General features: G+C 38.0%; 1 protein-coding gene across 1 annotated transcript in view; it reads left to right on the forward strand.

Moving 5' to 3' along the window:
* The first annotated feature begins 925 nt into the window (after positions 1–925).
* Positions 926–25,197, forward strand: part of ATP13A3 (ATPase 13A3) — an 86,347-nt gene continuing 62,075 nt past the window's right edge. Inside the window, exons 1-3 of the mRNA XM_053667211.1 lie at positions 926–1,409; positions 2,166–2,209; positions 23,793–23,891. Of these exons, the coding sequence (XP_053523186.1) occupies positions 23,841–23,891 (51 nt within the window). The 5' untranslated portion in view covers positions 926–1,409; positions 2,166–2,209; positions 23,793–23,840. The remainder of the gene's footprint in view (positions 1,410–2,165; positions 2,210–23,792; positions 23,892–25,197) is intronic.

Consider the following 25,197-nt stretch of genomic DNA (forward strand, 5'->3'; position numbering starts at 1 on the left):
CAGAGCCGGAATGCTCCATCTCTGGGGAAGTGTGTCAGGTGGGTGGACCAGGGGCCACCCAGCGAGTCCTTCCCCTTTCTCATGCTCAAGCAGCTAAGAATTCTGCTGGCGGTCAGGTGGAACAACAACAACACAGGTGGACCGGCCTCAAGGCGCGGGCAAAATAGATTCAGAACAGAAAGATGGCCGGAACCCCAGGCAGCAGGTGGCTGAGCACGCGCTTGCGTCGCAGAAGGAACGCCGCAAAACCAAACTCGTGATTTGTATCTCTGGCCAGGGCCCTGCCCAGAGATAAATCTGCGGAGGAAAGTATTTAATATGCATCCAGCACTGTTGGAAGAAACTCCTTCCCGCCGGAGACAGTTTTGTGGGCGCGTGGGAGCTTTCACTTGGTACGCCTCCCAGTCCTCCGCCCGAGGCAGGCAGGGCGCGCCGAGCCGGGTGTCCGATGCTAATTATAGTAGTTTTCTGTTTGTTTCTGGAGGGCAGGGGGTGCTATTAAGGAATGAAAGAGACCTGGATCTAGTTTTCCCTCCATCACTCTAGCACAAGCTTCCTCCGTGACCCCGACTCCGGCCAAGTCAAGTCCAGGCCTCACACTGGGCTTCAGTTTCCCTGATCATACATAAAACGAGCATTTGAACTATGATCTTGTCTTTGCATGGCCAGGTGGCCAATTCCACCTCCTCCCGCCCCGCAAAACGCTATCCTCTGTTAGTAACGTCCTCCAACACCCAGCTCTTTCGGAGTTCCCTTCCCCACACTCTCTTCCCCTCGCCCGGTTGGGGGCCCCTAGGGGGAGGTGAGGATGGGCGGGGGCCCGTCCCCATCGCTCCTCCCACCTCTGTTGGCCCCACCCCTCCCATCGTCCCCGCGGCGCCCCTCCGCCGTCGGCGCTGGGTTGAGGCTGTCACGTGACCTCACATCCGGCGCGGGAGTCCCGAGCTGGCTGCGCGCGCTCCCCCGCCCTCGGGTTCTCCCGGTAGCGTGCTCCGGTTGCCAAAGCGGAGGGGAGGGGGGTATCGCTACGTCGCTGGCGGTGGGAGGCCGTTTCCAAGTGCGGACCGCCCCCCTCCCCTGTCCGCGGGCCCTTGCCGCCCTCCCTTGTTCTCGCTCTGCCTCGGCTGCACGCCGCCGCTGGTGCGCCGAGAAGAGCGCGGACGCCCCGGAGCCCGGCTTGGCCCGGGCCTCTCCCGGCGCCTGTCTCCCCTCACCTAGAGCCGCAGTGCGCGGCGGCGGCGGCGGCGCCACGAGCCCCAGCGACCCGCGGCCGCCGGCGCCGGCCGCGGGCGATGGGGCTGGGCTGAGGCCAGGCGGCGGCAGCGGCGGCCCACGGCCCCGGCCCCCGGTGGCCCCTGGGCTGCACCGGCCAGGAGGCCGCCAAGGAGACGGCGCGGCGGCGGCGGCGGGTGAGTGGCCTGGGCCTTCTCTGAGCGGTGGAGGGTAGGGCGAGCGGCGCGTGGAGCGGGTGGGTGCTGGTGATGGGGAAGGTCGGAGGAGGCGGATGGTATTGTCGGGGCGGTGGGTACCGGGCGCGCTGCGGGTGGCCTCCGCCGCCGGAATTGGGCATCACTTCTCCGTGAAGGTGTGTGTCCAGTCTGGAGGGGATCTCTAAGGCCGCGGAATGTGTGGGACAGGTGAGGTGGGAAGGACGGATCCGCGTTGTTGGCGTGAAGGCCTGGTTTGGACACGCTGCTTGGCGGGCGGGCGACTGTGTGTTGGGGCTTGGGAGTGGGACGGCGCCCCAGCCCTTTTAGAAAGTCGGGGAGATCGTGTGGTCGGAGGTGGGGGTATTGGCAGGGCGCTCGGTGGGTTTCTGCGGGTGCGGACGGAAGGAATCTTTAACGCCCTCAGCCGCGGAGTGGAAGAGCTCCTTGGCAATCACCGCCTTTTACAGATAAACTAAGTGAGGCCCAGAGAGGAAAAATGACTTTGCCTGCCTAAGGTCTCTCGCTTTGACTCTCAGAGTGAGGATTAGAAAACCAGGGCTCTTTCCCCCAATACGAAGGTGGCTACTCTGTTTATGGCCTTTATTGCCTTCACAAAGTTAGGTTCTCGATCTCTTTTCTTTTGGGCGGGGGTGACCAGTCAATCGGATGACTGGCAGTGGCTTCCCAGTTTGTAAAGCTTTTGTGACAGGTGTTTATCGTTTCCTCTTTCCATAGATCTGACAGCAACATCTTTGGATCTTGGTGTCTGGACATAGGAGGTATGAATCACTCACATAATTAACTGCTTTTAATCATCAGTGTCTTAGAGCTATATTTAGTGGTTATATTAGCACAAAATGAATGGGTATGGAGTTGTAAACCTAGAAACAGAAACCAGTGTTTCCTACATGATTATGAGCTAAAGGAGTAGAACATTTGTGTGTATAATAACTATTTTATATCTGAGCCAGAAGTTAGAATTTTAAAATGCAGGAACGTTAAAGATTACTGCAAAATGAACACTATCTTCCAAAAGTTTTGTTGCTAAAGTGAAGGTATTCTGATTTGACCGTCTTTGGAAAGGTAATTACATAGTTAAAATGTTCTACCTTTGGTTAGAACTCAGTCTTTTTAATGAGGCACATGTGTTAATTTTGTTTCACTGGAGTATAAGTGGCATTCTTTTCTCAGGAGGCTTGTTGCCTTGCTGAGTAGGCTACAGTTGCTAAAATAAATGTTTTGTGGGCATCGCATTCTGGTTTAGCAACCCCTTTAAAAAGCAAATTAGTTCCTGGAAGTTGCTTGAAATACTGAGCCTAGTAATTGTTAGGGAAATTTGCTTTTATTACTGTCCTTGGTTTTGCAGTATCCATGCTGTATCTTTAAGTGAGAGTTTTGAACGTTGTTAGAACAACAAAGTTTGTTTTGTGTCAAGGAATTGGGTAGGAAAAGTGATGACATTATTTGGTTGTCTCAATTTATAAGTAGTACAGTTATACATAAATAACAATATTAAGTAGTTTATTTTGAAAATACAGTTGAGAATCTTTAAATATGAAGTGGCATTTAAATTGTGTAGTAGGAGGGCTGATTTCTTTGTCCAGGCCAACCAGGAAGCTTTATTTGGGGAGCATCTAGTAATTAAAATTTTAACGTACAATTGGTTTGAGATAAATAGTAGTATACGTTTCTACATAGGAAAATAATTTTATAGTAGAGCAAAGTTCTATAAGCTTGAATGTCTAAACAGTATCTTCTGATGAGTTTTCTACTTGGTATTGCTTATTAGATATTCGAGTTAAAATACCTCTGTTGATTTAGTTAGTTCTTAATAGTTAACTCACTTAGGTAACATGTTTCCCATCTGTGTCATGTTTCCAGTATCGATTCTTTTGTGGATAGTAAGTGTGTTGCTAATTACAGCATATTGTAGTAGTAAAAGCATGGACTTTGGAATCAGACCTGAGTTTGATTTCTGACTTTCTTAAATAGTTGTTTGACTTTGACCAGTGCTAATAGTTACTGAGCAAGCTTACTGTATACTGGGCTTTGAATTAAACACTTGACCTGAAGTGTCTCACTTGAACCCTATTTTACAGATAAGGGAACTGAGGTTCAGAGATTTTAAGTTGTCCAGAGTCACACACAGTTAATCTGGTAAACCTAAAAATAGACATCTCTGGTCACATACAGTAAGTAAATGGTACACACACTAATCACTGAAATTCTGCAACACACCAAAAAACATTTTTTGCCAATGTGACAAAAATAACAGGTATAACTTGGATTTATTTGCACTGGACAGCTGTCGTATGGGCTGTTTTCATTTTTTAAATTTGACAGTCTAAGGGAAGAGAGGTCGGTGCCCTGGACTAAATAGTCTGGTATTGCATGTTTTAAAAATTCTTGTGGCACACCAGTTGAAAATCGCTGCAGTAACAGAGCTAGGATTCTGGCCTTCTTTAAAGTCCCATATACTGCAAGTTGCTTAACTTCTCAGTTTTTCTTCCTTTTTTTTAGTTAACAAAGAATATCAGGGAGTTCTGAGGATTAGCTGAGGACATATGTAAAGAAAGTAACACTTTTCCTGTCACATAATAAGTAGTTTCTTTCACTCTTCCATTCCGTTTACTGAATCAGGCTGTGCTTGTATAGTGTGGTGGTTTTGTAACCACTGTGAATAAAAGGTTTTAAGATGTCAGTATACTTTATTCCTAAGATTAGTAGCAGTCCTGGGAGATGGGCTATGATAAATGATACAGGGCCATCCTGTGAAACTTTGATCTTTTTCTGTATTTTTTCCCAATAGTCTGGGTAATGGTGGAAATAAGAATTTGATGCTGGAAATGACAGCAGGTGATTGTGATTTCTAAAGTCTTGGCAGCTTGTCACTTATTAAAGACAACATTCTTTAAACCTCTTAAAACAATTCACGGTGGTAAGCTAAAAGAAGATATGTAGTGTCTGACATCTACCTGAGACATCATCAGAATGTTTGTTCCAGCAGCGGAACGTATTCTGAATGTGCCATAGAGCTTCTTGTTAAATCTGGATGTGAGAGAGAGCTGACATGGTTTAGTCTTTGGTTTCCGAACATAGTTTGTGTGAAATGACACTAACTGGCCCATGGAGAGAAAAAATCTGGGGTTATCAGAACCATGTCCTAATTAATTTGTGTGGCTAGTTCAGAAAACATGCAAAAACCAAGGAAATAATTGTTAGAGTCTTCCTTGAATTTTGTTGATCTTCGTATTTTGAGAGTAAAGAAATAAGAAAGGATCAGAATTGGGTCATATATTTTGAGACTTAGGTGAAAAAGTAAAAGGTCCTGGGCATATTTAATCTAGGAAAAAACAGGTGGTATTTATAAGATAGAATGTCCTGAAGTTAATGATAATTACTAATTACACAAGTTATGCATTAAAAACATTTGTGTTGGTAAGAGTAAAAGTAGATGTAATGTGAAATGTCATGTAAAATGGTAATTGGAAAAATTGATCCCTGTTATAATAGGGAGTTAAAAATGATTTTATAGTAATCAGTTAAGAAGGGGAAAAAATGGAATGAAGGAAAGGGAGAGCTGTTCAGATAATCAAAGGTCAGAGAATGAGGAGAGGTGAGGATGGTGATTGGTGAAGTTTCCATAGAACACTTCTCCAGAGAGAACTGTCCCGACACCAGAGGTAGTAACATCTTTGACCCAAAGGCTCATATCTGTGCCTTTGCTTCAAATGAGGTGGTGAAACATTAACTCAAATAGCAAACTTTTAAGACTGCCAAATTTTTAAAAAAGGACTTATGTGTTAGAGGCCATATTTGACCTGTGGAAACAGCTCCTCTGAAGCATGTTCCTTTCAAGGTATAGGTGAAAATGCATCTCTTGCATCTTATGTCGCCAAAGGCCACTAATACTAGTGTGAACTGAGAATGCAGGGAGAAGTACCCTATGTTTGAAGTCTTTTTATGTATGTGAGATGTGATGAATTGGGTTATGATTAATTTCTTAATCAAAATTTCTTTTGTTGGCTCTTGCACTTATTCCCTATGGATCTTGCTTTTAAATGATCTGTTGACATTCAGATACTATTAGGTAAGGAATTAAATTTCTGAGAAAAGTACGTTAACTGTCTAAAGTACAATTTCTTGATTACATGATGTAGAACTTGCTGATGTCTGTAGAATCTTTCTCAGAAATTTTGAATAGAAATATTTATCACTGTTATTTTATATGAAAGACAGTTCTACCTCAGTGATAGCAAGCTAGTTGACTTTTTATTTAGTTTTTCTTATTTTTTTCCACAAAGGAATTTGTGAGTTGGGCATTGAAATGAAGAGGTATGAGATTGGAAAATAATAATACTGAATGGTCATAGATAGATCATAGACTAGTCCCTTATTTTTACAGAAAGGGAAACTGATATCTGGACGGGTAAGTGATGCAACTAAAGTAGCTGGGATTAGAAGCTTTATCTTAGTTGGGTATTCTTTTCACCCTTGCCTTTATTTTATGCTCTAGTATTGGCATATCTCAAAACTCATTGTGTGTGTGTTTTATTTTTTTCCTACTGAGAACCAGCTTTTAAGGGTTGCTTTTGATTACTTGACAGACTTCTATTACATTTTTAGTTTATTTTAAAGTAAGCTATGGTCTAGCTCCCACATATGTATCCCTGTTCTATTTTTTCTAATTTTGTGAATAGGTTGAAAAATATGTTATTAACTTTGGTACAAATGGCAAGTGATTTGATTCCTAATTCTTTCTGATCTAACGAGCTGAGTAAAGTCAAATCACCTTTTATGTGGGGACTTTGGGCCTAAATTCTCGTTTAAGGTAAAAATCTTGTCAAAATTACCGTTGAAAAAGTCCTTTAGGAAGACACCAGTTTGAAAAATGGTTAACTGATACATTGTTTTTCAGTTCTGACAGCCTGGTTTTCCTCCAGCTTTGCGAATAGGCTGCTTTTTCAGTAAGCTGGATGATGACCAGCGGGTGGGATGGTGTCTGACAGGCAACTGGGTTTTCAGGTTGGCTGAGGGGCAGCACGTTGATAGTCTCCACTGCAGGCTTACTTTGGTGCAAGGGTGAAACGCAGACCTCCTTGCCACCATTATTCAAAGTATTTTTTCTCTCTTGCTTTTCTTTTTTCCTGTAGCACAGAGTTTTGAATGGGTATAATGAAATGTATGTATGGTTTAACTCCACACTGTGAATAAGGGAGAAAGAAATTAGATATTTATGAAAATCTGCTATTTCCTTAGAGTCATACCACACCAAAAAAACTTAGCATAGTTAAAAGGCTAATTAATAAAATTGGGAATATTGGGGAAATATTGGTACTTTGTCTAATTCTGGGTTGATACTCAGCTACTTTCAGTGTTTTTTAAGAGCTGTCTTCCTTACTGCTGGCAGAATCTGCATTATGTTAAAAGAACTATAGAAGTTAATGTTTTACATGGAATTTAAAGTGTCTGAATCTAAATGTTCTTGAGATAGCACAGTAAGAAAACACCAGTCTTTAAAAAAGACAGTATGACAGCTAAAGATGCCCTGGGAGAGGGCATAGTGTGTTGGTTAAAATGTAGGCTCCAGAGCCATTGACAAGTCATTTTGAATTTCAGCCTCATCATTGAACTAGCTTTGCAGTTTGGGTCAAGTCACTTAACAGTTTTTAGTTTTTTCATGTGCTGAATGGAGGTAATAAAACTTACCTGAGTATGGTGAGGATAAGACGGCTTGGTAAATAGTCATTTACTATTTATTTGTTAGTAATATTTAACATAGTTAAAACAGGTTTGTGTGTTGGGGGGGAGAGAAGGAGAGAATGGGGAGGCACATTATAGAGGATTATTATTTTATTGTATTTTTTTGGTGGAGTAGCAGACAATAATGACATGGTGTTATATTCAGTCTTTCCATAGCAGAAATACCACGACTTTGCACTTTGGTAACAACATCCTAAAAAACCAAGCCGTTAATTTTATGTGTTTGTAGTGTATGCTTTCTGTGTATTTTTGTCTTTCTCCGGTGTCTTTGGGTTGTGTGCAGCGGTCCCCTGCCTGCTCTCTTCCTCCCTGGTCTCCGTGTTACCGTGACCCATCATCTCTCTCCCTGGCCACATTAGAAAACTAAAAATCATGTTTAAGTCTGTGTATTCAATAGCATTTTATGTGCCTTATTTTCATTTAAAAATACTGATTAGTGAAATGTCTACATCTTTTTTTTAAGACTTGAAATTTTATTTTACTTCTGTGGCCTTTGGATTGATTTCTTTAAATGTGTGTTACTGGATTTTCATAGACCAAATATTTTAAATTCATGCTTAGATTATGCTTTAGCTTTTTAAGCCATCAGTTTTTTAAGTTCATTTATAATTAATTTTTGTCCATGATTTTATAAAGTTTCTCTTTAAAAATCCATTTTGCTTATTTTCCCAAGCATAAGAGGTAGAATCCTTATTTACATGCCAAATATAAAAATTTAACTTAGTTTGCTAAATAAAATGTAAAGTGCTACAGGTAAGTAGCCTACTGTTATCTGGGGCACTTAATTATTTGAAAGACTAGAATAACCTAGCAAATTCTTAGTTAAAATTTTGTTTTGTGGTTCTTTTTGACATGAAAATAGCTTTTTATAGTTATTACCATGGCCTTAGAGAGTCAGTTGATGAATAATTTTGAGCTAACCCATGGTTGTTTTTTGTTCAGTTTTTGGTAAGGAAAAGAATAGAATAAACTGCTTCATTTAGTCAGTTCAAAAGCATCTTAATGTGTTCTTTTCCCTCAGTCCTTTCTTGTCTCCCTGGCACAGCCTATTGTGAATTGCCCTCATGTTTTGTTAAAACTGGTGGCAATTACCAATTACTGCAAGGCATAAGAGTTGTGATTTTATAGGTAGTGAGGAAGGATATTTGGCTAGGGTCTTTTGGTTATGCCTTTGGGACTGTGTTGGCACCTCTAACTGTTAAATACTTTTTTAGTTCCTGTATATGCCAAGCACAGGGCTAAGACACTGGATATACGTGCGTGATGATTAAGTCCTCCCATCCTTGAAACCATACTGCTGCATTGCACTAGTCCAGAGAACATCACTCACATTGCATTCTTTGGAATGTGGCCCCTTGGCCTGGCCTTGGGTCTCTTTCAGTTGGAAAAAGTTCTGAATCTTCATTAAGTACAAGTTAATCTATATATTTACCATATCAAATAAGGCCCTCATAATCTGATTCTGCCCTGTCCCCCCCCTCCCCCCCCCCCCCCCCCCCGTTAGATCTGTTCCCAGACTTTCTCCAGAGGACAAGACAGTTTAAATAAATTGTAGAAACATCAGTGTGTAGTTGCCTCTCACGCACCCCCTGTTGGGGATTTGGCCCACAACCCTGGTGCCCTGTGCCCTGACTGGGAATTGAACCAGTGCTCAGTGGATTGAGCGCAGGCCAGCACTCAATCCACTGAGCCACACCAGCCATGTATTTCCCCTTTTTTGACTGCTGCTTTGTTTGATGACTTCACACCCTTCAGGTGTTAGATCAGGGGATAGTTATCTGAAGTCTTTTCTGTCCTCTCCTCTCCCTCTTCTTTTCCTCCCCCTGCTGCCACGACACCTGTGTTATGGCAGCACATAACCATTTTGCTTGATACATATTTGCTTACTTGCCTGACTCATCCATTAGCTCCTTGAGGTTAGAAATTTTATCTATGTAATCTCCAGCATTTAATCTTTTATTTAATCTTTATTGTATTTAATCTTTGTTGTATTTTTCATTTATCTTTGTTAAATCTTTTTTATATTTTTCCATTATCATTTAGCCCCTTTTTACCACCCCCCCCCACAATCACCACACTGTTGCCCATGTCCATGAGTCCTTTTTCCTTTTATTTCAATCCCTCCATCCCCTAATCTCCTTGCCCCGCCCCAGGCTATTATCTTGCTCTCCATCTATGAGTCTCCCCATTTTCCTTGTTAGTTCATTAGATTCCACATGAGTGAAATCATATGGTATTGTCTTTCCTGACTGGCCTATTTCATTTAGCACAGTGTTCTTTGGGCCCATCCATATTGTTGCAAATGGAATTTTTCTTTTTTTATGGCTGAGTAGTATTCCATTGTTTAAATGTCCCATAGCTGTTTTATACACTTATCTACTGATAAATACTTGGGCTGCTTCCGTATCTTCTTGACGATTGTAAATAATGCTATAATGAACATAGGGGTGTCATGTTCTTTTGAATTAGTGTTCTGGGTTCCTTTGGATAATTTCCCAGAAGTGGGATAGCTGGGTTGAAAGGCAGATTCACTTTTAATTTTTTCAGTTATCTCCATATTGCTTTTCCATAGTGGCTGTACCAATCTGCATTCCCAGCAAGGCACTGTTTTAAGTTCATTGGCGAACATATTGGTGAGACTTTAATAATGGAAGATTGACTGTAAATGGTATCTACAACAAAAAGCTTTTCAATTCAAGAAGAACAGGTGACCTGTAGGATCACCGTAGCATCAGTTCCATCCGTTTCTGCCAGGAGTGCTCACTGCTGCTGCTGTGCAGGGGTAGATGAAGTGAAGGAGTGGAACTGCAGTACTCACTCCCCACACCTCCTCCATGCTATTTTGTATTTTGTTAGATATTTATCTTAGATATCTCAGCCTAAGAAACTGTAACTCATTTGTGTTTTAACTTCTGAACAGAATGATTCTTGATAGGAAGAGGAAGTAGATAGTGACGAACCTAGTGCTGTGGTGGTGATTGTATAGGGTTGTGTGAGGTCACCAAAGGCCCCGGGAAGAGGGTATTGGGACAGCTAGGAGCAGGGCATAGGGATGAGATGTGGGGGCATGCCAAAGACAAATGTCCTTTGTTGTGAAATTTTGCTCAGAGAAAGGAAGGATTTTACTGCCCGTCTTGCTCTGTCTCATTCATTCAGCTACATTGCTTGAACGCTGGCCTGGTTTCCAACCTTTAAAATTTTTAGTCTGTGTGTCCAATATTGTGGGGCAAGTGCTCTGCCACATATGGAGAAGGGACAAATGTGGGAAAAGTCCTCTGCTGGAAGTAGAAGGGACATTCAAAGTTTAGTAGAGAGGATTCTTGACCAGGGTCTAGGAAGATGGGTAGGAGCCCTTCAGCAAGACTGAGTTAGGGAAGGGCATCCTTGGTAGAGGGAATGGAGTCAAGAAACAGGAGGCTCTTTGGGGAGTTACATATTATAGATAGGATGTAAGGTTTGTGAGAGGTGAGTGATAACCACTGATGAATGGCAGATGGTGTTGATACCCAGGCAGGGCCAAAGTCTGAAGGATTTTATGTGTCTTCCAATTTGTTGCAACTTTGTCCTCGGAGCCCCACTTGGGCCTCACTTCTATACCCCAATTCCCCTTGGTAGGAAAATACATAGTACTGTGTATTGTAATGGGCCCCCAATCCCCAGCCTGTTAGGAACCCAGAGGCACGCGGAGCTCCCCTAACCATGGCTTCCTGTCTCCTGTTGTTCCCCTTCCCCATCCACGTTGGGTGGTGGAGCAAAGGTCACCTGAGCTCTGAGCTCTGCCTCCTGTGACTGCCCTGCACGCGCACCCCGGCCCCCCCCCCCCCCCCCCCCCCGCATGCCCCACTTCCTGGAACAGGTCCCAGGTGCCAAAAAGGTTGGGGTTGGGGACTGCTGCATTGTAAGGCTTGACTTTTTAAAGTCTTGCAAGTAAAGGACTTCATAACTTGGTTTAGTCCAGTATTATTCTTCAATTTTTAGGAGCTGGGGATGCCTTTTACAAAATTTTATTTTGGAAGGACTCTTAACAGTTGGGTGATGCAGCTGCAGACAATGGGAAACTATTGACATTTCAAGCAGAGAGAGAAATGGTCATATCTGGTTTGTTCATTGATTTGAATGAGGGGTATTAGATAGGGGATCAGAGTCTGAGTTGAAGCAATGACAGTGCAGACTACAGCATGGAGAGGGGTGGATTTGAGAAAGGTAGAAATGGTAATACTCAGTGCCCAGTTGGACATACTGTGCAACAGAAGGTGTACAATAGGAAGGAGTATAGGATGACTTCCAAATTCCTGGCATGGGTTTTTAGGCAAATTGTATTAATTAGGTAGAGGGAATTGGTGGTAGTTCATGGCAGGCAGGTTTTTAGGAAGAAAGATAGAATGAATCTATTGAATTCTAGTTGTATGCAAACCTTTAATCTGTGGGTCTGAAGCTAGTTAGATCTATGCTGAAAGAAATGGTTGGAAGCTGCCACCATAAGTGGGCCAAGAGTGCCATCCTTGGGTCCTGGTGATATTACACAGAGAAACCTGAACAAAATTAGTATTTAAATGGGCACAGGAAGTAGAGGCTTGGAGAATATTAATAATAAAGAACTGGGCAGAGGAGGCGGAAGCTTGGTAACCTGGCCACCTGTCCCACAACCCAGGTTAGCATAACATGAAGTATAATTTAACTTAATTGTGGGAGTAGAAAGGTCATTTGTGGGCCATCTTGAGAGCCTGGTTAGTGTTTTCTTTAGAAAATAAGGTATTTCAAGTACACCTGTCTTTCAAATGAATTTCTGGAAAATAGACCCTTGAAAGATGGTGCTGTTGTTCACATGTCATTAATTTGTTGGTAACGCTTTTTTGATTTAAGTCACTCCATGCTTGACTTTTACGGAATGTGAAAATGCTATTCTTGGTTAAATGAAGATTTTCCCCCCCTGTTTTTAAAAGATAATATTGATTTGAAACTCTTAAGTAGATAATGCCCAAGTGTTTTATAAACTAAAAATTTCAGTATGAATGTCAGTTACTATTATTATGCTTGGCACAGTATCCAGATTCATTGATTAAAAAAAAATTCTTAATAATGAATTACAGAATGACCACAGAAAATGAGAAAGTTCAGATTTCTATAATGGCTATGCCACGAGCAAGGCCATTATCCTCTTCAGCAGCAACTTAAAGTGCTGTGTTTTTGCAGTATTTGTTAAATGCAGTTGTGAGGCCTTTGTACTTTTTTCTTATGCTGGGTCAACATGGGTGGGTTTCAAATTGAAAAAAGTAAAGTGGAAAAAGATGAATTTACATTATTTAAAAAAATTGATGTAAGTGCCCATCAGTTATACTTTTGTAAGTTTGTTAGGATTGTGTTTTTTGTACGATTGGCTTCCTAGTGATTTTGTGCTGCTTTGTGTTTGGGAATTCATAAGGTCTGGAAGAATGAAATGTAAAACATTCTAGTATAGATAATGGGTAAAACTGATTTTTCTTTCTTGCATATATATAATAATCCTGAAGTGAACCATGCTCAGTAATGAAAAAAAATTATTTTGGGGTTTGCTGTTGATAAGAAAAATGAACATCTCTGGGATCTATGTGTAATTCCTTAACATATTGAAGGCTTATTAGGATTATAATTCTGAAAGTTTTCTTCTGTTTCTTTTTTTCTTTAGTTTCCTATCCCCCACCCCACCCCACCCCACCCCACCCTACCCTACCCTACCCTACCCTACCCTACCCTACCCTACTCTACCCTACCCTACCCTGCTCTACCCGTCTTCATCTTGGCCTTTCTCTACTCTGCTGCTCTATTCTGTTACTTATCTGTTTACACCATTAGTTTTGTTTCATTGTGCAACTACAGTATAATCTTTTTGAATAGTTTAATCAACAGTTTAAACTCAGCGCTGTATCACCAAGATTGCACTTCCCTCAACTGAAGTAGACAATACTACAAACAGTTGAGACCAGGTTCGATTGTGTGATGCAGTGACCACTGTATCAGGATGGTCACCTGCCAATAGCAACAATGGTTTCATCTAAGCTGCATCCTGCCTTTTTAGCTGTGCTAAAATGTGGAAAGTATGAGTCTTAGAATTAGTGAATGTTTAAATTTCAAAGGCCATCTTTTAATTTGTTAATTGAGATGTCAACTCACTAGGGATTTGGATGAATAGCACTACAGTTTAGAGGAAATAGTCACTAATTTGTATTAGAATGGAATGAACGTTGATTTATATATTACGTAACAGAAAAACCCTCATCTTACCTTTGAACTTAAAAGTGTAGCTTTTAGTTTGGGAAGTTAGGCTCACTTATCACTTTGGTTTGTTTAAACAAGCTGTTACTCAAATTCTTGATTTGTCTCTTGTTGCATGAGCAGCTCATGCCACACAATTTCTTTTGTGCTTGTTTTAGAAGTACTCTTATATGTTTAAACTAGGTTATTTTGCTTGTAAGTACCTACTCATGCCCCCCAAAGAAAAAAGCACAAAACTTTTATTTTTTTCATAGACCTAACAGTGCAGATAATTCAAAGAAGTTGTTAATGGTAACATGGGTACATGTGACATGGATTTTTAATTGGGATTGTTGGATCAAAGTATGTGGGGAGGAGGTCTTCGATGTTAATTTATTATCAGGTTTTCCGAAAAGGCAGTACACTATTAACAGCAACATATATGAGTGTTCCTTGTCTTTTTATTTATTTGTTTGTTTGTTTGTTTGTTTGTTTATGGGCAGCTGTGGGCAAGTGATGCTTTACTATGTAATTTTATACTTTAATTTGCCTTATTTTCTTATAGGTTCCTGTGCTTCTTAATTGTTACTGTTCTCCCGTGTTCCACAATATTGTAAGATTACTAAATTCTAGTTTAAGACAGTTGCGAATTTGGGAATAATCTATAGTATAAAGGAAATAATGATAATGTACCTGCCTTCCTCCCCCTCCCCATTATCATTTGTTTTGTGTTTATTGCATGTCTTATATTTCTATTGAGACATGTGAAACAGAGGCTCTAATCTATAGGAAACAACTACTTTTCCATATCAGATTCTCCAGTGGTACTGAAAAAAAAAACCTTATGTGTAACTTCTTACCCTTAATCCCTCTTGATAAGCAGTTGCTCTGTGAAGACTTGTGAGCTGCCGGCCTCCTTCCTTACCGATGTTGGAGTGTCACCTACTGGTGGAAGAGTGCAACAGCAGGCTATAGACCAAGGCAATTTTCGTAGGTCAAAAACTGCCTGGTTGGACTGCATCATGAGAATTATTATAACTGCTTAATTTTAGTGAAGTTGAAACCAAGACAGTCGAAGGAACTTGAAAATAGCTCATATTGAATTATTTAAGGTCAAGTTAAAGCTAACTTTTGAGTTCTGTGCTTTTTACATTTGTTTTGTTTTGCATTATGTATTTTGGGGCAAAGTTGCATATCTCTTACAGTTCCTAATATTGTAATGAATATGGCATGTATGATCACTTAACCCTAATAGGTAAATTAGTTTTATAAAGTAATTTCAAATTTGCTGCTACTATACTTATTGCTATGGCTAATACTTCTCAGTGGAGCCAAAATGTGGAGGGGGTATAAAAAGATATAAACAGCTAGCTGTAGCGTACTAGAAATGTACTTCCCTGTTAAGTACATTTATCTGCTTACACCATTCACCTGAGCAAGTAGAATTACTAGAATTACTACTTGCTCAGGGTGGTCATTTTGTAAGTTATATAAATGTCTAATTACTGTGTTGTACAACTGAAACTAATGTAGTATTGTATACCAATGTAATTGAAAAAAATGTTTTAAATATAACTACTTTCATAAGCTAAAGTAACTTAAGAGTGGAATTCAGAGAATCAGGAGAATGGTCTGATACAGCACCATGAAATGTTTTGGAGGTTCTTACAAGTTCAGACCCAAGGTTGGCCATGCATTGTAGAATTAGGAGCTTACACTTCTACTCAGCTTTCTTTATTCTTTTAACTATTTAAAATATTATTACATGTATGTGGTAAAAGCATTCAAAAAGCACTAAAGTTTCTCCCTTCTACCCAAACAGACTGTTAAGTTATAACTTCTAATGTTCTTAGTATTGATTCTATGACAGACAGTTGTGCTATCTTTCCTAATTATAACTTATTTCGTTATACCTATCACATTGTTTTGTAACATACAAAAATATAATTATACAAAGACTGCACTTTACAAATGTAAATACAGTCTTGCTCTGTTGGATGTTGGATACAATGGTCTTCCTTAAGCCTAAACACAGAAACAAAAGCATGTATTATAAGAGAAAGTTCAAGATGGGAAGTGATAAAATGGGTATTGAGTGGAGCTTTGTTAAAATTTAGCTGGTATCCTTGTAAAATTTCCATGTATTCATTAAGTTTTATTATGTCATTCTTATTGTTAGGAGCTGACTTGAAGTAGTAAGTTTTGCCTTCATAGTTGTCACCGTTTGATTACCGTAGTTGGGGGATTCAGATTTTTTCATTCTTTTTACACAAATTTGTATGTATATTAAAATTGAAATGGTTCAGTGAACAAAGTAAGTATTAGGGTACTTTTTATTTCAGTTGCAAAGGAGGAACTGCTTTTGACTTGTAGAGGGGTCATGTAGTTGCAGGGGGTACTTCAATTTGACAATGAGATAATATTGAGAGTGCTGGCTATGCTGTTTTTGTACTTCAGGCTCTTTAAAAACACCTTTTGCTGAGTGGTCCTTAAAAGATGCATCTATCAGACTTTTATTTAACATAGGTATGTTTAATTCTCAGGAAAAAAAATTGTAGCACTACAAACAAGGTGAGAGGATTCATTCTCTTTCAACAATACATAGTGTCCTAAAGGTCTTAGTTCAGTTTTAATTTTTAAAACTCTGGAGCTATATGTTACAGACTCTACAAAATGTCATTTGAGAATTTTTCACTAACTTATTTTTGGGTTTGTGAATTTTGAATTGATACATTATTTATTTTTTACCTCAGTCTTGCTGAATTTGGCAAATATTGAGTGAAGTAAACAGTTAAAAATGTATTCAAATTTGGTTTGCTCAAAGTTTTACTCGAGTTATAGATCATTCTCTAAATTACCTTGTGAAATAACTTATTTTGGAATTCTTGGCACATACATTGAATACCTTTAAGAAAAACCCTCCACATACACTGTTATAATGCTGTTGGTACAGCTAGTGAGAAACTCAGGTTTTGAAGCAGAGATGGTTCAGAGGTTTGGGGATTTCTATGCCTATTGAAGCCAACTCATCTTATTTAGGAAATGAGACATGACTAATCTTTTCCTAGATTAAAGATGTACTTTAAATGGTTCCTGGTAATTATATAAAGGGAAAAAATAAGTAAACTTTAAAAAATTAATATTAGATTTAATGAGATTTATTTCTGATGGCTTCACTTTTTCCTGTGCTGCTGTTTTCACTCACAAAAAAAATCAAGTTCACTGTAAATGCAAGGAAGGGTTTGGTTAAGCACAATAGCCTATAAGCTCCTTGCTATTTAGATAACATCAAGGCTCAGGCATGCACTGTGGAATTAGGACTTCAGTGGGTTAGCTCAATATGATTTATTCAAGTAATAGGAGCTCTACCAGTGGTAGTCAGGTGGCAGAGGGAAATGTCTTCTGAAAACCCATTTAAAATCAGTGAATTAAAAAATCCTAAATTTTAATGTCTTATTTTGGAAGCAGTTCAAAGAAGAACTGAAACAAATATTTAGCAGAAAATTTTCATTTGAATGGATTTTTATGCTTAGTTTTATTTTACTTTTATTATTAAGAGCTAGCTTTTGAAAGCTCTGCTAATACCAACAATCGGAAGGAATTGCTATTGGTAAGAAAAATTTGATTCTTATGATCTAGAAGTCGACTTAATTAAAAAAATAGGAATTCCAGCAAACCACCAAAATTGTACTTATGTAAGTTAAATGGATTTTAGAAGTTTTATATTAATTCTTCTAATGTCTAATTAGATTTGTGGTAGGATAGTATTTAAAGTTTTCATCTTAACAAGCAGTATGTTTTAAAATGTGTTTATATAGATTTTTATTTTTGTGGACTCAGAATTGTTACAGGATTTCTATTTCAGTATGCTTTAAAATTTTAGATGTATATTTACGATTTGTATATGTTTTAAAAATGAACTTGCAATTGTTGGCTCATTGGATTTTACTAAAAGTTCATGTGAAAGAAGAATTCTTGGTAATTTCCTATGAGATATAGTGTATTTAAAGAGAAAAAATTGGTGGGCTTTAGAACAACTTTTTACTTAAGGTATTGTTAATATTTCAATTTTGGTAATGCTTGGTAATAGTTAAATTTTTACCTTAAAAAGGAAGCTAAATTTTGGAGAAATAACATTTGTAAAAATAATAAGGAAGTAATTTGGTTAAGATTATATATTTTTTAAGTATGAAAGTAGATTCTTATACACAGTACACCATGTATAATGAGTCATTTAAAATAACTAATTGGAGTATTTTTTGTTTTGGTCAATTTTTAACTGTAGAAGATGAGAATATAGTTATGTCAAAAGATATTTGAGAAAAAGGTTTTAAGTGGTTTTAAGTACATGGACTAAATGAAAACATTGAATTTTAAGGGTAATTCTTCTAAAATTATAAGAAGCATGATTACTTATCTACTAATATATTCTACAGTGAAAAAATGGCATTTACAAAAGTGAGGAGGCATATCTCTATTCCTAGGTAGTGGATTAAAAAAATGAGTAAAGAAGAACTAAATTCAAAACCCAGCAGTATGAGTTTATGAGTAATGCTTGGTACATAATAGGTTCAGTCAGTTGATTTGGGACTTGATAGTCCAAATCAAGTTGATAGAGGCAAATATATCAGGATTTATGGCCTTATGTGCTAGGAATAAAGATTTTTTTCCATTTAAAAGCTTCTGATGTATACTTTTAATGATTAAAAAAACTTTATGCATAATTTCTACTTAGACTGAAAACTAGATTAGCATAATGAACTCTCATGTACCCATTACTCAGCTTTTAAGTTGGCTTTAGGAATATTAATTTATGGCCATCCCCTGACAATAAAGATAAGTTTTTTAAATTAATTTTTAAAAATTTGGTAGTAAGTTCAAACATGCGAAAATGTTGGTGCATTGGTGTAAAGTTGTTCATTACGTTTTTTAATTATCCTTCTGGTATCTGCAGAATCTGTAGTGATATCTCTTGTCTTATTCCTGATATTGGTAATTTGTGTCTCTCCTCTACCCCCTTCTCTTTAAGTCTAACTAGAAATTACAAATGATCAATTTTATTGATCTCAAAGAACCAGGTCTTGGTTTCATTGATTTTTTTTCTCCATTTTTCTGTTTCTCATTGCATTGATTTCTACGTTGAATTTTATTTTTTCCTTTTAGTGCTTATTCTTGGTATGCTTTGCTCTTTTCCACTTTCTTAAGGTAGGAGCTGAGGTCATGATTTGAGACCTCTCTCTTCAGATACTGGAATGTAGTGCCATAAATTTTCTAAATATTGTTTTAGGGAACACCACAAATTTTGTTTTTCTTTATCTTGGAATATTTTGTATTTTCCCCATTGTTTTGTTTGTTTACTTAGATTTTTAAAATGTATGTTTCCAAATATTAAGGCTTTTCTACTTACATTTCTTCTTTTTTTTCTTTAAATTATTTTATTGTTGTTTAATTGCTGTTGTCTGTGTTTTCTCCCCACCCCTCTGTTTACATTTCTGTTACTGGTTTCTAATTTAATTCCCATTGTATTCAGAACATATTTTGTATGAATTAAATCTTTACATGTCCCAGAATATGGTCTTTCTTGGTAAATGTTCTGTGTACATGTTGAAAAAAAATTGTATTTTGCTGTGGTTGCATAGAGTGTTCTGTAAATACCAATTGGGACCACCTGATTGATTATATTATTTAGTTCTTTTATGTACTAACTAGTATTTTCTAATCTACTTGTTCTGTCTCTAATTGAGAGAGTGGTATTAAAATTAAATCTCCAGTAGTAATTGTGAATTTCTCTATCTCCTTCTATTGATAGTTTTATCAGTTTCTGCTTTGTATTTTCCGAAGGTCTTTTAAATGTATGTGTTTAGGATTATTATCTTTATAAATTGACACCTGTATCATTGTTAAATGGCTTTATCCTTGGTAATGTTCTTTGCTTTGTAATCTGTTTTGTCTGATTTTAATACATCACTCCAGTTTTACTTTGAATAGCTTTTGCATGGTATATCTTCCTTCCTTTTACTTTAATCTACTTGTGCTTTTATATTTAAGTTGCATGTAGTTGCCTATAGTCTTGTTTTTCAAAAACACAACCACAATCTTTGCCTTATAATTATGTTTAGACCTTTTACATTTAATGTGGTTATTGATATGGTTAGGCCTCAGTCAGTAATCTTGCTATTTTTTTTTAAGATTTTATTTATTTATTTTTAGAGAAAGGGGAAAGGAAGGAGAAAAATAGGGAGAAAAACATCAGTGTGCAAGAGATGCATCAGTCGGTTGCCTGTCGCATGCTCCCAGCTGGGGGCCTGGTCTGCAACCCAGCATATGCACTGACTGGGAATTGAGCCAGCGACCTTTTTGTTCCCAGGCTGGTGCTCAATCCACTAAGCCACACCAGCCAGAGCACTATTTGTTTTTAATTTACCTAATTTTTCCTTCCTCCCTCCCTCCTTCCCTCCCTTCCTTGTACATCACCTGAGTATTTTTCATGGTTCAGTTTAAATCCATTGTTGATTTTTTAGCTATGACTTAAGTCCTATTTTAGTGGTTACTTTTGAGTTTACAGTATACTTCTAATTTATTACAGTTTCCTTTTAAGTCATATACTACTTAATGCATTGTGTAAGAACCTTACTAAAGTATACATCCTATTTCTCCTGGTTTTTTATGCTGTTAGCTATATTTACCCACACAGTTAACCATTTTTGGTGTTCTTTATTACTTTATATGGAAATCCATATTTCCATCATGGTGTTTTGTTTTTCTGCCTAAGACTTTTTAAAAACATTTTTTTTATTTGTAGGTTTGCTGCTGATGACTTTTTTTTCAGCTTTATTTCATTTGATTTTGGAAGATATTTTTGTTGGGTATAGAATTGTCTAGGTTTTTTTTTCCTCAGTACTTCAAAGATGTTGCTCTGCTGTCTTTTCACCTGCATTATTTTTAGTAAAAAACCTGATGTCATTTTTGTGTGTAACATCTTTTTCTGCTGGCTCCTTTCAGTTTTTTAAAAAATTATGTATTGTAAGTATTTTGATGATGACATGCCATAGTATAACTTCTTAATGTTTTCTCTGCTTAGTGTTAGTTGGACTTCTTAGATCTGTAGGCTTATAATTTTTTCATCTAATTTGGAAAATTTTTGGCCATTACGTTGTTACATTTTCTAATTTTGATCCTTCCCAAGTTTCATGTATATTACGTCACTTGAAGTTGTATCAGAGCTTAATGGTGATGGTGGCGTATGTGTCTCCTGTTTTTTTTTCCTCACCAGTTTTCATTTGGGATATTTTATTACCGTGTCTTCAAGTTCATTGATTTTTTTCTTCTGCCATTTCAGATCTGTTAATTTTATCTATTGTATTTTTCATCCGAGATATTGTATTTTTTATATTATGTTCAGTTTGATTTTTTTCCATATGTCTCTGCTCAACATGTTCAGTCTTTCCTCTTGGTTTATACACATAAAAACTACAGTTACAGCAGCTGTTTTAATGTTCTTGTCTACTGAGTTTATTATTTGTGTCAATTTTCTACTGATTCAGTTTTTTCATTATGGGATGTATTTTCTTTCTCTTTTTTTTGTGCCCGTTAGGTTTTATTTGGATGTCAGACATGGTGACTTGTTGGTACTAGGTATTTTGTATTATCCTTGAGTTTTATACTGGGAGGCAGTTAAGTTACTTAGAAACAACTTTATTCTTTCAAGTTTTGAAAGCCTTGTTAGGCAGAACCACCAGAGTAGTTGAGGGCTAATTTGATCCCACTACTGAAGTAAAACCCTTCTGAATACTCTGATTCCTTGTGACTTATAAGGTTTTTCACTGTGCTTGGTGTGAGTCCAGATCTTCCCAGGTGCTCCTCCTGGGTCTTTGTGAGTCCTGATGGTTTTTTCCCCTTAAGCCTTTTGGGTAGTTCTTTCCCTACCTAGCCTCTGGTGCTTGCCTCACACACAAGCACTGATCAGTACTCAGCAGAAGACTTGAGAGGGGGGATCATCTTGCAGGTTTCAGTGTCCTTTCTCTCTACAGATCTCTCCACTGGTAGTCTGCTCTGCAAACCTGATCATTTTGATGCCCCCTAGACTCCCAGATTCATGTCTTCATCACAGGGAGACTGTTTTTCTCCCCTTGGGTTCCCTGCCCTCTGTTTTTTTGCAGCCTGTAGACTGCAAAAGCTCACCTAATGTGTTTCTCATCTCTGTATCAGTTTCCTTCATTGCCTAATGTCCAGTTTCTTGAAAACTGTTGTTTTGTATATTTTGTCCATTTTGTTGTTATTTTAGATGGGAGGGCAAATCTGGTCCCTGTTTTTCCATCTTGGTTGAAGCAGATGTCTCCATATATAGGAATTTGAAATAGTTTCTCTTCTCACGAAACGTATTTCAGGTGATGGTGATGAGAAATGGGGATCAGAATTATGTGTAATTAATTATAAAAAGTCCTGAATGATGATCCTGAGATTTAGTCAATAACTTATGGGTGAACCATACAGACTAATGGTTAAGAACCCCAGACTGGTGTTCGATTGTGGGAACAGCATCAGGGCATGGTAGTAGCATGCCCTGGTAGTAGCATGATTAAGGGCGTGGTAGTAGCATGCCTTAACACAGTAGTAGCATGATTAAGGGCTGTAACACTACCCTAGACTGAAAAGAAATTGTTGGTAAATTTCCCAAAGGTTTTTGTATGATAAAAATGTGGCTTGTTTTTGGAGAAGTTGGACCAGATAACCTCTCAAGTTTCTTTTCCAAGATGGCACTACATCATTCTTATATATATAGTGTATTTTATTTCTATAAAAAGCCCTGGGTTTCCTCAGCCCATCTTCAGGGTTCCAGAAGGTAGACAAATACTGGGTGCTGGTGTAGGAGGCATCAATATTTTTATTGGTCACTTTGTTGATGGCATAAATCAGGAAATTTCAGTAGTCTTATAGGGTCAGTAGTCAGTAGTTTAAAAGCCTACAGTTGGTTTTACTTGGCTGTTAATTCATATCATGTAAACATTAAATAGCTATTACTATCTTAGCACAAATACTTCATTAGATCATTCACTCAACTAGTATTTTTTGAGTGCCTACCATGTGTTGGGTCTGTGCCTGACATTGGCTAGATGAGTTAGGGGTATGGCATCTGTAATGAGGGAGATAACATTACCTATCACTCTTCTGCAGAGATCAGCCTAAATCAGTGGCTTGCAAACTCTTTGGGCTCAGATCAGTAACCTTGAAAGTTTATTGTGAACTCTAAAGATCTTTTGTTTATGTGCATTCTGTTGATACCATGCTAGTTAAAGCTGATATATCTTTGAGAATATTAGTTTAATAAGACATAATAATTTATTACATACTAAGTAATATTTTTCTGAAAATATCTATTTGCCCACCCCCCAAAAAATTTTTCATGAGAAAACATGCACTGTTTCACAGTTTTCAAATCTCTTTAATGTGTGGCCAAATTTCTAATATTTTAAATTAATCTAACTTTCTTTATACAGGAAAAAAAGACTTTGTAAATAAGCTCAATGAATTTTCTCGTAGAAAAACATCATGGGTAGTCAGAAACAATCGTAAGATTGCTTAGTGGACTTGGAATCAGAATGGGGGAGTCAGTTGAGTGACCTCCAATAGAGAGGTTCACCTGCCTTAGGGATTGACTCAAAGCCAGGGAATGTTACTCATGTAATAGATGTTCGGTAAATATTTGTTGAATGATACTAATCTCTGAGAGGTTTGGGGTGGTTTCACTGCTAATGCTTTACTTCTTCACTCCAAGCAATAAATTGAGTTGTGTGAAGCACTTTTATGGCACAGGTAGGTTTCTTCTCTGAATTTGGGGAATGAAAAAGAAAGATTCTGTAGTAGTTTCTCCCAGAATGTTTTTTAAGGAGGTCAGTTTTATTTTATTTTATTTATTTTCAGAGAGAAGGGAAGGGAGAAGGAGTGGGAAAGAAACATTATTGTGGGCAAGAGAAGAGAAACATCTATCAGTTGCCTCTCACATGCCCCCAACCAGGGACTAGCCTGCAACCCAGGCATGTGCCCTGCCTGGGAAATGAACTGGTGACCTTTTGGTTCACAGGCCCAGCGCTCAATCCACTGGGCCACACCAGCCAGGGCTCTTCAAGAATTTAAATTGTTCTGTGGCAAGGCTATTGCTGTTATAAATTAATTAATGTAATATGTCAAGTTTTGTAATAGTAAGAACTGGCAGACCATTGAAAATGTGCATAGAACCAACTAGCACTTTAGTGGTTACTTAAATACCAATTGAACTTTGATACATGTATCACATCAAGAAATGTAAAAATATGAAGTTACACAGTCTGCTAAAATATTTCCTTAACATTTGTTTCTCTCATTTCTCAGTTGTCTTCAACTGTTCTGAAGTACAAGACCTTCCAAGTCACTGTAGATATGGACAAAGAAGAAAGGAAGATTATCAACCAGGGTCAAGAAGATGAAATGGTAGGCATTATTTATAATTTACTACAATAGCCAAGTGTCGGAAGCAATTTAGGTGCCCATCAGTAAATGAATGGATCAAAAAACTATGGTACATTCACACAATGGAATTCTATGTAGCAGAAATAAAGAAGGAGCTCCTGTTCTTTGTTGACAGCATGGATGGAACTGGAAAGCATTATGTTAAACGAAATAAGCCAGGTGGTTAAAGACAAATACCATATGATCTTACCTTTAACAGGAACCTAATCAACAAAACAAACAAACAAGCAAAATACAACCAAAGACACTGAGCTAGAGAACAGGTTGACAGTGACCAGAGGGGAGAGGGGAGGGAATTTCAGGGGAAAAGGGAAAGGATTTACAGGAACTAGTATAAAGGACATGTGGACAATAACAAGGTGAGGGGTGAAAATGGGAGGGAGGTGGGGGGCACTGGGGGGATGGCCTAGGTTTGGAGTAAAAGGCGGAAAACTGTTCTTAAACAGTTAAAATACAATTTAAAAAGTGCAAAGAATTTATCTTTGTAACTTATTATTCTAGGCAAGTAGAAAAGTACATTAAAAAAAAAACCCATAGCCAAATAAATGTGATTTTCTTTTCCAGACTGTTTTTGAATTGGGATTATATAACATTTCTATTTGTTGTTTTAGACTGCTTCCTTGTTTCACTTGTGAACTGTTAAAATTTAGAGGAAAGAAGTATGTTTTTTCATTTGGTAAATTAAGAAGTTGTGCTAGCTAATGCTTAAATATAATCCCAAACACAAGATTTCTAATTTTGATTTATAAAGACATTTAAAATCAGTTTAATAAAAAAAAACAACCCTCAACTCTTTGTGTATGCAAGGGGCCATAGGGTTGTCAGGTAAAATAGCATAAGACAATGTGACAGTTTAATGTTAAATATGAACTTCAGATAATCAAGGAGAACATTTTTAGTATAAGCATGTTCCAGATGTTGCAGAGGGCAGAAAAAAATAATTTGTTTCTTTAATCTGAAATTTGGCAGCCCTTGTTATGTTGCGGGGATCAGGTAATGGTGTAATGGAAACAATTGAAATGATTTGATTAAGGAAGTCAGATTGGTCATTCACAGTGGTATTGGGACAATTAGTTAATAATCTGGGGGTAAGATAAAGTTAAAACCTATCTCATCTAAATGTAACATCATATTCTGGATTATATCCTGAAATACATATAAGACTGAAAAAACTGGTGAAATCCTGATAAAGACTAGGTTTGTTTAATAATAATGTACAGCATTAATCTCTTTGATTTTAACAGATGTACCAAGATGTTAACTTTAG

The sequence above is a fragment of the Artibeus jamaicensis genome, unplaced genomic scaffold (assembly GCF_021234435.1).
Source record: "Artibeus jamaicensis isolate MK-2021 breed Jamaican fruit bat unplaced genomic scaffold, CSHL_Jam_final contig_466, whole genome shotgun sequence".
Classification (NCBI taxonomy): Eukaryota; Metazoa; Chordata; class Mammalia; order Chiroptera; family Phyllostomidae; genus Artibeus; species Artibeus jamaicensis.